Genomic DNA, 15,372 nt, shown 5'->3' on the forward strand with positions numbered 1-15,372 from the left:
AACCTTTGTGCATGTAGACTTTAGATGCAGGTCGATCTTGTTTTGTCCTAATGGTTTGCATGCTAAAGTGCGAGCTTGCAGGATTTTTCCTGAGGGGTTAAAGGATTCAGAGCTGCTCTGAAATTGGCAGGAGTATATGTATTTAAGACATATGCAGGCTTTATTCTTTCAGTTTGAGCATTAACCTGTCATTTACTTGGAGGGAGAGGAAGGGATAGGAAGTAAGGGCATACTTGGGTGACTGCTTGCTTTAATTAACATCACCCTTGGAAACAAGAATAGCAGAGATTTTCTTTTTTCAAAAAAAAAAAAGTTCTTAAAGAGAGAGTTCATCCAGAAGTTAATGTTATTTCACCATTAAGTTGTCCAAAACCTGTGATTTTATTTTTTCATTTTATTTTATTTTTGTGCACTTTTTTTCTCTCATCTACAAGTCATAATTCCTTCAGTGAATATAATTGTCAGAACACATGAGTTGAGTTAAAAAATGCATTCCCTCTCTCCTTATGATCTGCATTGAGATACTAATGGACTACTCTTTTAAATGTTTAAGTAAACCAGTTTAAAATGCAGCAAAGGAGGGCTTCCAAAGTAACTTCTACTTTTACTCATAACTCCTTTCCATTGATTACATATCTGCTGAAGAAAAAACAAGTTTAAATCTCTCTGACCTTAGCTGATCTTCCAGCCTGAGCGTGTTTTCTGGTTTTAGAAGGTTTTGGGCATGGCTTATTAATAGCATATTAACAAGCTAAACTGTGAACAACAACTTAGTTTGGGAGACCGGTGTAAACCAGCTAAGAACGTCAAGCCAGCTTAGATGAGAATCAGATGTGTTTTACTGAATCTAAAAATACTTGTTCACTAAATTAAGTAATTTCTCACTACGTTTGGCCACAGTCAATATGATGTATGCGTAAAATGATTGGCATGATTTATTTTTTCATTGTTTGAACTAGTTAAATTTTCCAGACAAAAAGTGCAGGCTGCATGCATTTTTCTGGTTTACTCAAATACACTAGTTATGTAACCTTAGGCCATGGAGCGTTTTAGATCCTTAAAGCAAAAGTTATCTGGGACTCGATTAAGGTCTTTTTAAAATATTTACTAGCCCTGGGAGCTGGCTAGAGCCCTGTGAATTTAAAGACAATTCTGGAGGAAAAAAGATGTCAAGAGTAATGTGAGGTTGGCAAAGTCTTTCACAATCTGAATCAGAAACTTATTTGCATAACTGATTAAAGAAGCATGTACTCCAAATAATACTGGTAATTTGTGCTTAAAGGGTATATTGCCATTGGAATATTGATGCTTAGGTTGAAAGAATCTTACAAATTAAATAAGACTTGCGTGATTTGTTTTACTGATGTTTTTTAACATTTAACGTGTAATCAAATCCATGCATTTTGGGATCTTAATTTATGTCCATGCACTTTAAATCTGGCGAGAGTGATTTTAAAATTTAGGCCAGTGAAAACTGGGTTATATTCAGGTCACAGATGTCACCCAGTCCTTGTTTCTGAAGTGTCAAATTGCCTTTTCTTATAAAGTCACCCACTTTACAGTCTGTTTTTTAGGTTTTCTCCAAGTGATTGTGTAAGGTGCGCCACAGTTAGTGTGTCATAGAGACTGGGACACAATCAAGAATGATCTCATATCCGGAACCATAACATACAGTTATTGCTTTTTTGAGTGGTTGCTTTGTTAACATCCTAAAGGTCAACAGAGTTTGCTGCTCTTCAGTGACTGATGTTCCCAGGTAGGACATATTCTTGTTTCAGCACCTATTGATTGATTTGTCAAACAAACAATAATAATCTGCTAATACTAAAATCTGATCAACTACTTTTCAGTACCAATGTTGGAATATGTAAAAATGTATGGTTAAATAAATAAAACTGAAAATTTGCTAAAAATTTACTCACCCTCAGCCCATCAAAGATGTCGATTTGGAAGCGATGTTTGACGTTAAAAATGTCTTGATACAATTGTTTATTACAAACATGTGGCATTTCATGTCACATGACCTTAAACAATGGATTGGAGACCACCCCGACCCATGTCCTTTCTCTAATATACCTCCTCTAAAGCAGAGCAAGTTTTTCATTGGCTATTTTTTTTGGTTGGTTGAAGGGCTTGTTTTACAGTACTGTTTTATAAATCTGGAAGGGATCATGTACTGACACTAATGTCACCAGCAAAAATGCAATGCAATCAGTGGAAACTGAAACTGTTTGGTTGCCAACATTCTTCAAAATATAATTGTGTTTGAAATGCATTAAGGTTTGGAATAGCACGAGGGTGACGACACTCTATTAATCTTTGGGCAGTCTATAGCTTTAAGAGATGACACCTGATTCATATCTGTAAGGTAGTGTAACTTTTATAGATAATATATTTTATAGATCATTTTTAATGCTAAAACCGATCAAGCTCTTTTTCTCAGCTTGTCTCATGTTTCTCATGAGGGTCATGCTATTTTCAAATGTTTGTTTCTGAATGAAATATGGTGATGTACACCATGAGATCCACCCACTCCTGTTTCTAAAATAAAATACAACGCTAGCCCACACATATTCACGCTGTCTCTCTCTTTCTGTCTGTTTCTTTCTGAGACTGTTTGTTGTCTCTCCTTTCTTTTTTTCATGTTTTATTTTATTTTTCCCTCTTTTATCCCTGCATGGCTCGCTTTCTGTTGTGATCAGTTGCAGAACTAAACCTTCAGTCAAAAGATGATTTACAACACTGTTGTGATGTCATGTTGTGAAAGAGCACTCTTATTAACCTGATGAAACATTGCGTGACTAGTCTTGGAGAAAACTTGTGAATGCGCAACCGGTCGACAATCCCCAATTATCTCTCTTGTTATTGGCCGAAAACAAAGACGGTCTTCCTACTCTCTCCTGCGCTCATCTCCCCTTCATTAGACTTACGTAATCTTCCTGGTGATGAGGATGTGTGTGGGGTTGTGATTTCTCCCAGGAAGAAACCTGGTAAAACCTCATTCACTTTGGGGAAGGCTTTTTAAACATTAGAAAATGCAAATCCAATAGACACTGTGCTGGTCAAACCAAATATGAGGCCAAATATGAACCAATGAAAATGAATTATGTTCTGGCTAACTTATCCATCTCCTACTTCTATATGTGTATGTATGTAGTAAAAAAAAAAAAAAAAATATATATATATATATATATGTATTTAATATATATATATTAATTCCCGAAAAAACAGTAACACTTTACTTTAAGGTGTCCTTTTTACATGTATTTACTCTTATAATAAAAATAAGCATAATTACATACCAATAACTCTTAACTCTTAACTCATATTACTGCATACATAAATGTGTAATTACACTGTAACAGGGACACCTTAAAATAAAGTGTAACTGAAAAGTTAATAAGTGTAACCTGATTCTTCAGAAATAATTGTAATGTTCTGATTTGGTGGTAATTTTTTTCAATACTGTTTGCGATCAAAACAGACCTGGGCCCATTTTGGGGCACCAGTTGAACTGGTTAAACAGGTATTTTGTTATATTCATAGTTTGTGATGGTCCCAGTGCATTCCTGTCTGTCAGTGAAACACACAAGATTCTTAACTAAATAACACATCCTTGCATCATCTTCAGACCTTAGTGCTGAATTATGACAGGTTACTTGATATGTTTATGTTGGTTTATTATATGCATTATTAATGTGTTGCAATGAACTTGAGATCAGGTCGATGGGATTTAAAAAGATAAAGTCTCTCTCACTTTCTCCCATATAAACACACGCTGCTCTTCTATTTTTGCTTCTCCGTCTCTCTCCATTCGTTTCTGAATATTTAAACAGCCTTAATGTCTTCAGAAGCTGTTTAGTGAGCTGGATCTAAAACTCTCTGACATATCAAAGTGTTTCAGTGGAGTTAAAATGCACCAGCATGGTGCCATGAGACATTCTGACACAGAAATTTGGAGATGGAATGGATTATACTGATTAAGAGCACTGTTAACCTTGTCTCGATTTTACTGGTGGAACTATAATTGTTGAAGAGACAGGACTTCAGAAAGATACAAATTCCCAATTATTAAATGAATAGTTCTGGTTCTAGATGCTTAGCAGCTGACACAGCTTTCCAGCTGTGCTAAAATATAGTACACAACATCTGATGCAAAATAAATAAATATTCTGCTAATTTTGAGTAGATAGACTTTTCACAGAAGAAAGAAAATACAAGATGGGGACTACTTGTGTGCATAAACGAGTAAAAAAATCTCTGTAATAACACTGCATGAACACAAACAGAAGATAAACGATGGCTTGTCACTGTAATGTTTATTTTCTGTTTCCTGTGGCATCATTATAGGCAGCTGCTCCAGTTTTATCATCACCTGTGCATTCTGGATGTCTGAGGGGGAACTATATCTCTCACACTTGGACTATAATAAGCTGAATAACAGTAAAAAATTATTTGAACTGCTGAACTTCTGTGCCTGTGAGGCTGAATCCTTGTAATTAGGGAGCATTTGAGATTATTAAACACATTTCAGTCCTGGATACTGCAGGGGTGTTTTAACTAATTTAATGAGGGCCTGACTGAATGTCAGTGAGTCACATCGCATCATGATCCCATTCTCTCATGAGCTCTGCTTTCTCTTTCTCTCACTCTCCCTCTCTTTCTGGCCCTGTCTTTACGGTGGTGCATTATCCACTATAATTCAAAACGCAGTCAATTTTCAGGGTAAAGTAATTATTATTATTATACAGAGTAGCGGAATAGAAACACTACAAACCAATTTTTTTCTTATCACATTGTATTACTTACACATTGTAGTACTTACTTACTTACTACCTACTTTTCATCACATTTGGGGCAGCTGTGGCCTAATGCTTAGAGGGCCAGGCTAGTTACCAGAAGGTTGCCGGTTCGAGTCTTGGTGCTGGCAGGTGTTGAAGGCAGTGTTTGGAAACACTGGAACTGTGTCTTTTATTTTGGAAATTCAGAAAAGTGTGATTCGCTGATTCTCTTATTAAACTGAACTTTTTGTGTAGCAACAAACAAATATTACATGATTATAACAAAATCACTTTATAAAAGAATACAATATTTAGTCATGTGCATCACTACATATTTCCTGTTGTACAGGTTATTGAATTTTATGAAGGGGAGGGGTATGGAAAAAATTATTTGTTTGTACTATTTATAATTTAGCCTATAACATTACACTATGATTCAAAAGTTTTGAGTTAAATGTTGTTCTTTTGAGTTTTTCATTCACCTAAGATTTCCAGAAAAAAAAAATTATTCATATACAAAAAATAAGGAATTTAAAGGCTAATGTGACACTGAAAACTGGAGAAATGCTAAAAATTCAGCTTTGCCATCAAAATTGTATAATACATTAAAAAAAACAACAACAAAAACTTACCAACTCCAAACATTTGAACAGTAGTATATATGTAGCTAAAGTCTTGAACTACTGTAAATCATAAATAGCTTCATTCAGTGGTTCTTGTCATTGATGTATGCATATTCTTTCTGCTTATGATGCAAATATATGGGAACATATTGTTTTTATATTTCCAGGAGAGCTCTTGTAAAAAGGACTTCCTGTTCTTAAATGTTTATGGCTCTGAATCTGAGAATGTGGACAGCAATCGTGGGGAGAGCTGTAATTAGCCCGAGCATCGAGACAAAAGAGATCAGGTTTGCGCTCGACATCACCGGCAGCAGCACCACGTGTATTTATCTGAGTGCGTACAAACAGATTCATGGACCCTGCGACTTCAGGGAACAAATATTACAACTTAGGAGTACGGTGTCTAATCTTATTAGTTTCAGGAAAACTATTGCGTGACAGCACCTACACCACCTGAGGCCAGTTCTGGGACATACTGATGTTGATGTGCTTAAATATAGAGGCAGCCTGATACCTAAATCTGAAGTTTAAGACGTATTAAAAGACAAATTTGAATCGTGCTATGAAAAACCATGCTGCTGCATTTGGAAATCTTCACTTCTTCTCTTTGATTGCCGCCTGTTATTTCTCATTTCATTCCCTGCTGGGAATAGGCCAGTAGCCTATGTCTGTCAGTTTCAGATGCTGGAGTCGTGCTGTGATCCACTTGAGCCGTGAACTGTACTGGCCACGCGTTTGATTGTTAGAGAACCATGAGCCAAACTTCTCACCTGACCACTCTGATGAAGGAAGAAAAGGTCTCTGAAAGAAGAACGTTTATGTCCGTTTTATTAGCACTCAAGGTTACACAATATGTCCACTTTTTTTGAACTCTAATTCTTTTGAAAATCCTATTTGAATTCAATTTTTTTTATTATTTAATCACTGTGTATTAAGATGGAACTTACTTTTCCTCTTAAATGTCCCCTTTTCAGCTAACGTTGCCTGGGTCGAATGGGTTATTAGTTTATCCAATGGTGAATTCTATTATTGTGAATAATGCAGTTTTTATAGTGCAGTATTTAAATTTGCAATTGATACATTTTTCAGCAAAATGTATTGACAGACTTGGGCCGCATGGGTTATAGGTTGTACCAAAAGAGAATGCTACTATTAAATAAAGCAGCTTTTCTACACTCCTGCAGTAGATCATTTTAAATGAATTAATATTATTATATATTTTTAGATACCAAAATGGAATTTGCTCCACGTCTTTAATGTCTCCTTTTCAGCTAACATTACTTGGGCCACATGCATAATTGCTAATGTTAACCAACAGTGAATGCTACAGCAGTTTTTTATTTTATTTTTTATATTGTGCAATATTTAATGATGAAGCATGTAATTTCTGTGCCACTGGTGGCAACAAACAGATCTGCAAAATTAATGCCAACAAGTTTCAAACACTCCCTCATCGTTCATTATTCAGAAACAGTAGTTTTATACTAAACTCACACTATTATTTCTGCTCAAATAGTAGTTTGGTTATGCAACAGTAGTTTAATACCCCATTCTAAGAAAGGTTAAGGATATAAAAGTAAATAACAATATATTTGAAATGGAAATTATATAGTCTTAATATTTGGCCTCTGTGGTTCAAAAGTTGGTAGTCCTTCAGAAACTCAACGCAAACTCACATTCATGTTTTGTTCCATTCTGGTATGGGACGCCTACTTTTCATTTTCTAATCAAATCCTTATGGATAAAAGTCCCACCCTACATTTCGTTAAATATTCAATTTTGCTTTGAAGTATGTCACAATATGTAAAATGGGTATGTTGAGCCTTATATATATCTAGCTCACTTAATGTAGAGGCCATTACTGTAATTCAGCCCTCTAAGGGAAGTCTGGCAATGCTGCAGAGACCGCTAATGGTGTAACGACAAAGGAAAATCTATCATGTCTGTGAAGTTATCATTCGTTCTCTGACCCTGTCATGGTTGCTTAGGGAAACCTCTCTGCTTTCAGATTCAGAAGTTATTGACTTGTCGGCAAGATATTTTTAGTGAGGTTCAAACAAATTCTAATTAGGAAGAATTTTTGATATCTGACTGTATATGGGCATCACTGAGAGAAAGAGGGAGATAAAAAAGAAAGACTGAGATATGCTCACGGGCTTATTAACGGTCACAATCGATGCCAAGAAATGGAGACATGGCTCTTTTTGTGTGTGAGAGTGTGAGTGAGATTGAGAGATTACGCAAACGTGTGAGTGAAAACAGTTGAGCGTGTGTGTGTGCGACTCTGTGTAATTAAATGTGTGTATATCTGCAATCACACAGCATGTTGCCGTCTCTGGAGGTAGAGTGGGGTCACGGGGTCACCCCCCCCCCCCCCCCCCCCCGCCACAGTGGTCTGTGTCTGTGACATTCTCAGTGAAACTTGAATTATTAAACATCTGGGAACATATCGATCACTTGAGATTCATGCTGTCAAGCCTAAAGTGTGTTACTCATTAAAGAACCAACAGAGCTGTAATAATCAGATAATGTCTTGAGGAATGAGTTTTGGCCTGCTGATTGCAATGTTGTCGGCTCTCAGAGTTCTTGAAACTTCTCCAGTGCATTCTGTTCTTTGCTGTGCAGTATATTAGGGTATGAACTTGGTGGATATGTCACAGTCTCTTGATAACACATCCAGACCATGTTTCTCGCCGAAAACCAGTGGGGGAAAATATAAATTATATTTATCATGATAAAATTAAATTTGGACCATAAAATTGTATGAATTTGGCAATGTTTTTCATGAAAATAAAGCAAATTTAGGGCCTCAACTGCTATTTCAACAGCTAATTTCTATTACATTATTTTTATAACATAACTTTTTTTCATTAGTATAATCAGTCTGTCTGGACAACATGAGTTCCAGTATTTCTGTACTGAATTAATATTAATATACTATATAATTACATTTAAATAAATTAATGCATTTAGCAGATGCTTTTTTCCAAAGCGACTTACATTGCATTCAGGCTAACAATTTTCCCCTAACATGTGTTCCAATTTGAACCCCCAACCTTGCGCTTGCTAACGCAATGCTCTACCACTTGAGCTACAGGAACACAATTATTATGATTAAGTGGAAAAAAAGAGAAAACCGTTAAAATGCTAAAATCTTAATAGACTTAATTTTCTTTATACAAATAGAATCTATATTTAGCATAAAGAAAATAAACTGCTTTCAAACCATTAAAAGGTTTGCAGAGTGACATTCTTTTCATTAAAATTTAGGGACGCAGCTGGTATTACTGTAATGCATTTTTAAAATATACATATTTTATTGACATTTAATATATCATAATTTTAAATCATGTTTTTGCACGTTTTTGTGTACTTTTTTAAAACTAGATTTGTATATTTAATAATATACAAATATTATACATTTATTACAATTAAAAATACATTTTTGCATTCAACATATTAATTCATATTTCTATCTATTTTATAAAGGCACACCATGAACCTGACATGTTTTTGTGAGATTTCCCCTGATAACGTGCTGTTTTGTTGCTTATGTAACCATATAAGTGCACTATTCACCAGAATGTCAGAAAATGAGGTCTTGCATGTGCTTCTGCATGTAGGCAGGGAACCCTGTGGTTTGGTAATTGACCTGGGCATCTTTACAAGTTAAAAAAGGGCAATTAGCCTGGTGACTGCTGTTGCACCCCTGCAGTTCCAAAGTGTGGATTATGTTATGCCAAACTCACCGTCCTCATTTCTGATCATGCTTTATCTGAGATATTACTATCATGTTAATATTAGACCTCAAAACTGATTGCTTTTAACAGATTGCTTTTTTTAACTACAGGAATATGTTGATGTAGACTCACTCAGTATGAATCTCTTCTTTATCACTCTATTCATCATGTCTTTTGTTAGCAGGTGGCTGAGGGCAGAACAGGTGTTTCTGTGAGGGACCCATCAGAGCGAGAGCCTCCAGTGATTAAAGCTTAATAGAAATTAAAGGGCAAGCACAAGCCGACAGCACTGAAGCAGATATGTGGGGTCTTAAAGAAGCAACTATATCCAGAGTTTGGTGGATTTTTGTGCATGCTGTCATCTGTTGCCTAAGCCTGTGTACAAATGGATCTTGACAGGGCTGTTTTTAAGGAAAGGACAGCTAGGAACAATGTCCTGCATAGGCCTTGTGACAAGCATGCAGGAGACCAAAGGTAAATGTTTATTCATTAAATAAATTGTAATTATTAGTCAACCAGAAATCTGAATAGAGGGAAATTTCCCACTGAATATTACTGAATAACCTACTCTACTATATGTTCCTTTTGCTTTCTGTGAAAATTAAATCCACATTAAATGTAAACACATGCTGTGCTATAATTACATCTTTTTATTTTTAATCTGTAAAACTTCTAATTGTATCTTTTTTCTATAAAGGTGAGACTGGGGCAAGATGTCCCACTTTATTCCAATAATTATTTCTCAAGGTTTATTTGTTTAAGTTTCTAAATGTCTATATATATATATATATAGAACACTAACCTGATAACCTCGGTTATTATAAAATGCCATTGAATATTTCAATCATTATTTGCGCCATGTTTTCACAATGGGAAACTGTGAACTGTCTTATGTAGCAAAACACTTGTGAAACACAATACAATTTATAATTAGCAAAAATATAAAGGGTATATATATATAAACGGTAAATGAAAGAACCTCTATAAAATGTGACGACTTGCCTTGATCAGACATAATAATTTTGTCCTTTGAATACAGATTTTTTTCAATGGTCGACTCTCTTAAGCTCTCTCTTAAGTTGTGGCCTAATGGTTAGAGGGTTGGACTCCCAATCGAAGGGTTGTGAGTTCTAGTCTCAGGCCGGACGGAATTGTGGGTGGGGGGAGTGCATGAACAGTTCTCTCTCCACCTTCAATACCACGACTTAGGTGCCCTTGAGCAAGGCATCGAACCCCCAACTGCTCCCCGGGTGCCACAGCATAAATGGCTGCCCACTGCTCCGGGTGTGTGCTCACAGTGTGTTCACTGCTCTGTGTGTGTGCATTTCGGGTGGGTTAAATGCAACCATACTTGGCTGAATGTCACTTCACTCTCTTTTTTAAAAAGAGGTACAGCTTTGTACCTTATTTATCCCTAAAGGGTGCATTTTGGTAGCTTAAAGGCACAGTACATAAGTTATTTGTACATTTTAGTATAAATTACTTTTGCATTTCTGCAGGCAAAAATACTGTTTTTATTCATGCAGCTGTCAAGTTTGAGATTTTGGGCTTTTTGTTTTTTCATAAAGTGTTTTTTTCTAGTAGAGTGTAAAGTGTTTCTTTTATAGCACTTTATGTATTTGTGTCAATAGATTTCAAGCACAATATATTTCTAAAGGCAGAGTTCTCAAAATTAGTCTTTATCTCCACTCCAATAGCACTTACACACACACACACACACACACACACACACACACACAAACACACACCAAGCTTTACATTTTGGTACCCCTAAAATGTTGAAAATATATTGTTTTCTGAATTATGGAGTGACAAAAATTATATACCCAAAATTCCCTCTGTAAACACATTTTACTCTTAATATGTCAAAAATAATTTTGAAACCGACTTAATTTAGTGTTCAGATTTTTGTACTAGAAATGTATGCACATTTCATTAAATAATGCCTCATTTGCATATTTAAACCTAACATTTAAGAAAACTTGTAATAACCAAAACATTTTGCAATCATTGTAATCAATTAACTGGGTGGGCTACATGGTAACACCTGCAGTGTCTTGCCTTAAGATGATTCTATGTTTAAAACCAACATTTAAAACGTTTTAATCTTTATGATACCTTTTGCGCTAATGTCAGATATTATCATGTAAGACTTCAGAGCTAACCATTGTTTTTCTGTGGAGAGGGGTTGTTGTGCGCTCTTGCGCATTTAACGCGCTTGGTGTTGGAGATCCCCAGTGCCAGCCTGTGCGCGCCGGCTCAGTTGCGCATGCGCGGGGTGGGGAGCTCCTCGTGCCCACCGATTGTAGCTTTGAGCCCAGAGCGCGCGGGTGGCACGCAGAAGCTCCCGGCAGCCAGAGCGCGACGTTACCATGAGCCTCCCCGCTCCGCCGGCAGAGACTCCACGCGCAGAGAGTGCCCACCTGACGAGAGCAGCGCGACACACACAGCCGCACGATGCCCGGCGGAAAGAGAGGGCTGGTGGCACCGCAAAACACTTTCCTGGAGAATATCGTCAGGCGCTCGAGTGGTGAGGAGGAGCACGCTTATGCTTTCTGAAATGCACTAGGTCACTTGACATTACAGTTTTTACATATAGAGTATTTCAAACTTAAAACATGCAATTAACAGGTTTTTCGTATGATAATAATTTTGGACGCTGTACTGAAACATTTCAAAACTGTAACTTTTATTTAGTCATTAATTTCCTTTATATTTTAGAGACTGCAGTTCTCTGAGCTGGACATACTGTGATTAATTTTATTTTTAATGCATTGAGTTATTGAGGCATTTTCGAGAGAGAATAACTTTAAAAAAAAAAAAACTATGTAAATAGAGAAACCTCTGTCGTCAGTATTTATGTTTTACCATAAAGCCGTTTTCATAAATGCACTTCAAAATGTAACGCTAACAAAAGGTAATATTAATTTCCCACTGCGCTGCAGAATTAATATTTTAGACACGTTTTTCCCACTGTTTTTTATTTTTATTCATCTAGCTAAATTATTGAAATCTATGCGATTTTTGAGACAAGTAATTTTAGTTCTTTAATAATAATAATAATAAACAGCAGTTTTAACATCTGGAAAATGTACTAATTCTAATAATCAATCTTACGGTAAGCATTGTATTTGACTAAATCATTGTGTGTTGTTAATTATAACCTATCCAATTTAAATAATTAGACATTTCTCGTTCAGCTGATTAAAAAGGCACTCAATATAATTTCCCTCCACACCTCTGCGCCAGCAGCTCATCAGGACTGGCTGGAATACTCCGTTTGATGGTTTTGAGAGATCTGAGCCGCAAATTGCGGACTGTTGCGTTTGCTACCACTAGAGGGAGCATCATCTCTGACTGTGTCTGGTTTCTTTATACTGCATCACAAACAACCCTTATCTGAGGATTATAGTTGGCTATACAAGACGTGATAATTTAGTTGCGAAAAAAGAATTTAAATATTAATCTAATAAGAGTTTCTAAAACGTCCCATTCTGCAATAAGAATGACAACATTTGTAGTTTAATATTATGGGCTTTCGAATGTCTACCCTTTATAGAGAGTACACCAGATGTTAAAGTAGATCAGTGACAGTAATTAACTGTGAAGCAAAGACTGTAAATGCATTAGTGTGTGGTAGTCAGATCATTAATTCCCACTCCCTCTTTTATTCTTTGTCATCTTCTCTGAACCTTCAGAGACAAGTTTCTTGCTGGGGAACGCTCAGATTGTGGACTGGCCTGTAGTTTACAGTAATGACGGCTTCTGCAAGCTGTCTGGATACCACAGAGCAGAGGTCATGCAGAAAAGCAGCACGTGCAGGTGAGTGGGTATACATGTGACAATAGAAATCTGTAGCACTGTGTTACACAGCTCATGCTGTATTGAGATCTCGGGGTTTGCAGTACCTTAAGGGGCCTGTTAAATAAAACAATAAAACAGTTTAAGACTGAAACTTTGAATTATTTGTTGTGGATCCATGTGGACTCATTTCTACAAAACCAAGAGGTGATGATGTCATAATCTTGAGGTGTTACATCACTTTGGCTCTGCCTAAAGTAGTGTAACATGTAAAACGAATCTTGAAATCACTGATAATTTTTTTTTTTTTTGAAGTGATGTAAACAAGTTTGGTATCATGAATTTAGAATTCAAGTTTTTTTGGCCAAGCCATGATCTGGCATCTCAGTGTCATATAGTGATATAAATATATATAAATCTCATTTCAGTAAGTGGCTCTCATAAAGTGCTGAGCCACAGATATACTGTTTTCCAGGTCTTAGAGACTTCATATCACACTTTACAGCATCTCTTCTTGACAATTTTGTGTTGTTAATAAGCCATTCTCTATGACTGCAACAGAAACAAACATGCCATAATTGGTCACACTTTGCATCAGGTGTGAGTTGCCTATGAATTTCAGATTTTGCTGTAATCTTTTAATCTTTTTAATAACATATGACCATAATTCATGTCTGTTGTCAACGTGTGGAAAAATGAACATCTTCTGATCATTTTACTTGCTCGCATTAATTCCTGAATTCATTAGAATGTTTATAAATGTGAATCAAAGGATTGATGGGAGGGATGATTCCTTAAAAAACCATACTGAAACTTTCTTCCTAAACCGAACGATTTGGTTTGAAAACAGGAGATTACTGTCTGTCTGTCTGTCTGATTAATCTCTCTCTGTAGTTTTATGTATGGAGAGCTGACAGACAAGAAGACCATAGAGAAGGTGAGACAGGCCTTTGACAACTACGAGTCCACCTGCTTTGAAGTGCTGCTGTACAGAAAGAACAGTAAGTGAGACTTGATGGATTAAACTTTACCATGTAAACTATCGGTCAAAAAGTGCTTTTCTTTTCAAGTTCTTTTAAAATTCTTGGAAGTAGTCTCCTATGACCAAGTCATTTATTTGATAAAAAAATAACAGTAATATTGTGAAATATTGTTGCAATTTAAAATAAAACAATTCTGTTTAAATATGCCATTTATTTCTGGTCGGCAAAGCTGACTTTTCATTACTTAAGTGTCACGTGACCCATCAGAAATCATTTTAATATGCTGATTTGGTGCTCAGTTATTAATAATGATTATTATTTTCAGTGTTAAAATAATATTTTTGTGGAAACTAATAATTTTTTTCAGTATTCTCTGATGAATAGAAAGTTCAGAAGAACAATATTGAAAACTTTTGTGACATTATAAATGTCTTTACTTCTATTTCTCTCTCCCTCTCTGTTTTTTTTTTTTTTTTTTTTTTTTTACAAAAAAAAAATGTAAAAAAAGGTTTCTGACTCCAAACTCTTGAATGGAAGTCATGGTTTCTGCAAAATTCAAGACTCATTAACATTGATAATAATAAAGAATGTTTTTGAGCACCAAATCAACATATTAAAGTGCTTTCTGAAGAATCATGTGGTAATAATGGTATGGTATAATAATGCTGACTTTGACATCTCACCTTGCACAGGATCTCCAGTGTGGTTCTACATGCAGATTGCACCGATCCGAAATGAAAATGACAAAGTGGTTTTGTTCCTGTGTACATTTAAGGACATCACTGTCTTTAAACAACCTATTGAAGATGAAAGCACCAGGGGTGAGTTTTACACCCGCGCGCACACACACACACACACACACACACATAAGCTATACATGTACTGTACATACACTTGTAATTTCAGTGATTTATTCAAAATAGATTATCTCACAGAAGTCTCAGTTTATTTTTAATACGTAATGGTAACAGACATGCCAGTAGTGTTTGTTGGGCTTGAGTTTGCTCTGACAGATAAACACTTCCTCTAATTTGCTTATGCCCAACAAATAAATATTTGTTTATGATTGGTAAGCATTGCCAGCTTTTTCCTTTTGGCACTCACACACAAGTGTTATTTTCAAGCACTTCTGTGTTTGTGTGTGTTTGCTCGTGGGAGCTTGTTTATTGAACTGAAAAAAGTTATATAGAGTCTCATTCCAAAAATCCCAATAGTGCTGGCGTTGACGTTCTGCTTTGGTGTATGTGGGTGAATTTCACAAAACCTGTTTAAAACAAGGTCCAAGTCACATTTCACACCAAAATCAAAAGAAGGAAATAAGAAATATTATTTTTAAAGTAGAAGCCTATTTTTGGGACCACTGTTTTTTTTTTTGTGTTAGCTATGACACTAGTTTAATGACCGTTAAGTGCATTATTTTCTTTTAAATGAGACAGTTACTGTG

The 15,372-nt window shown here is 35.8% G+C and overlaps 1 protein-coding gene across 1 annotated transcript in view; it reads left to right on the forward strand.

Annotated features, from left to right (window-relative positions):
• Positions 1–11,352: 11,352 nt before the first annotated feature.
• kcnh5b (potassium voltage-gated channel, subfamily H (eag-related), member 5b) overlaps positions 11,353–15,372 on the forward strand; it is a 41,105-nt gene continuing 37,085 nt past the window's right edge. The window contains exons 1-4 of the mRNA XM_052571942.1: positions 11,353–11,674; positions 12,843–12,966; positions 13,840–13,946; positions 14,621–14,749. Coding sequence (XP_052427902.1) covers positions 11,602–11,674; positions 12,843–12,966; positions 13,840–13,946; positions 14,621–14,749 — 433 coding nt within the window. The 5' untranslated portion in view covers positions 11,353–11,601. The remainder of the gene's footprint in view (positions 11,675–12,842; positions 12,967–13,839; positions 13,947–14,620; positions 14,750–15,372) is intronic.

Source organism: Carassius gibelio, chromosome B13 (assembly GCF_023724105.1).
Source record: "Carassius gibelio isolate Cgi1373 ecotype wild population from Czech Republic chromosome B13, carGib1.2-hapl.c, whole genome shotgun sequence".
NCBI lineage: Eukaryota > Metazoa > Chordata > Actinopteri > Cypriniformes > Cyprinidae > Carassius > Carassius gibelio.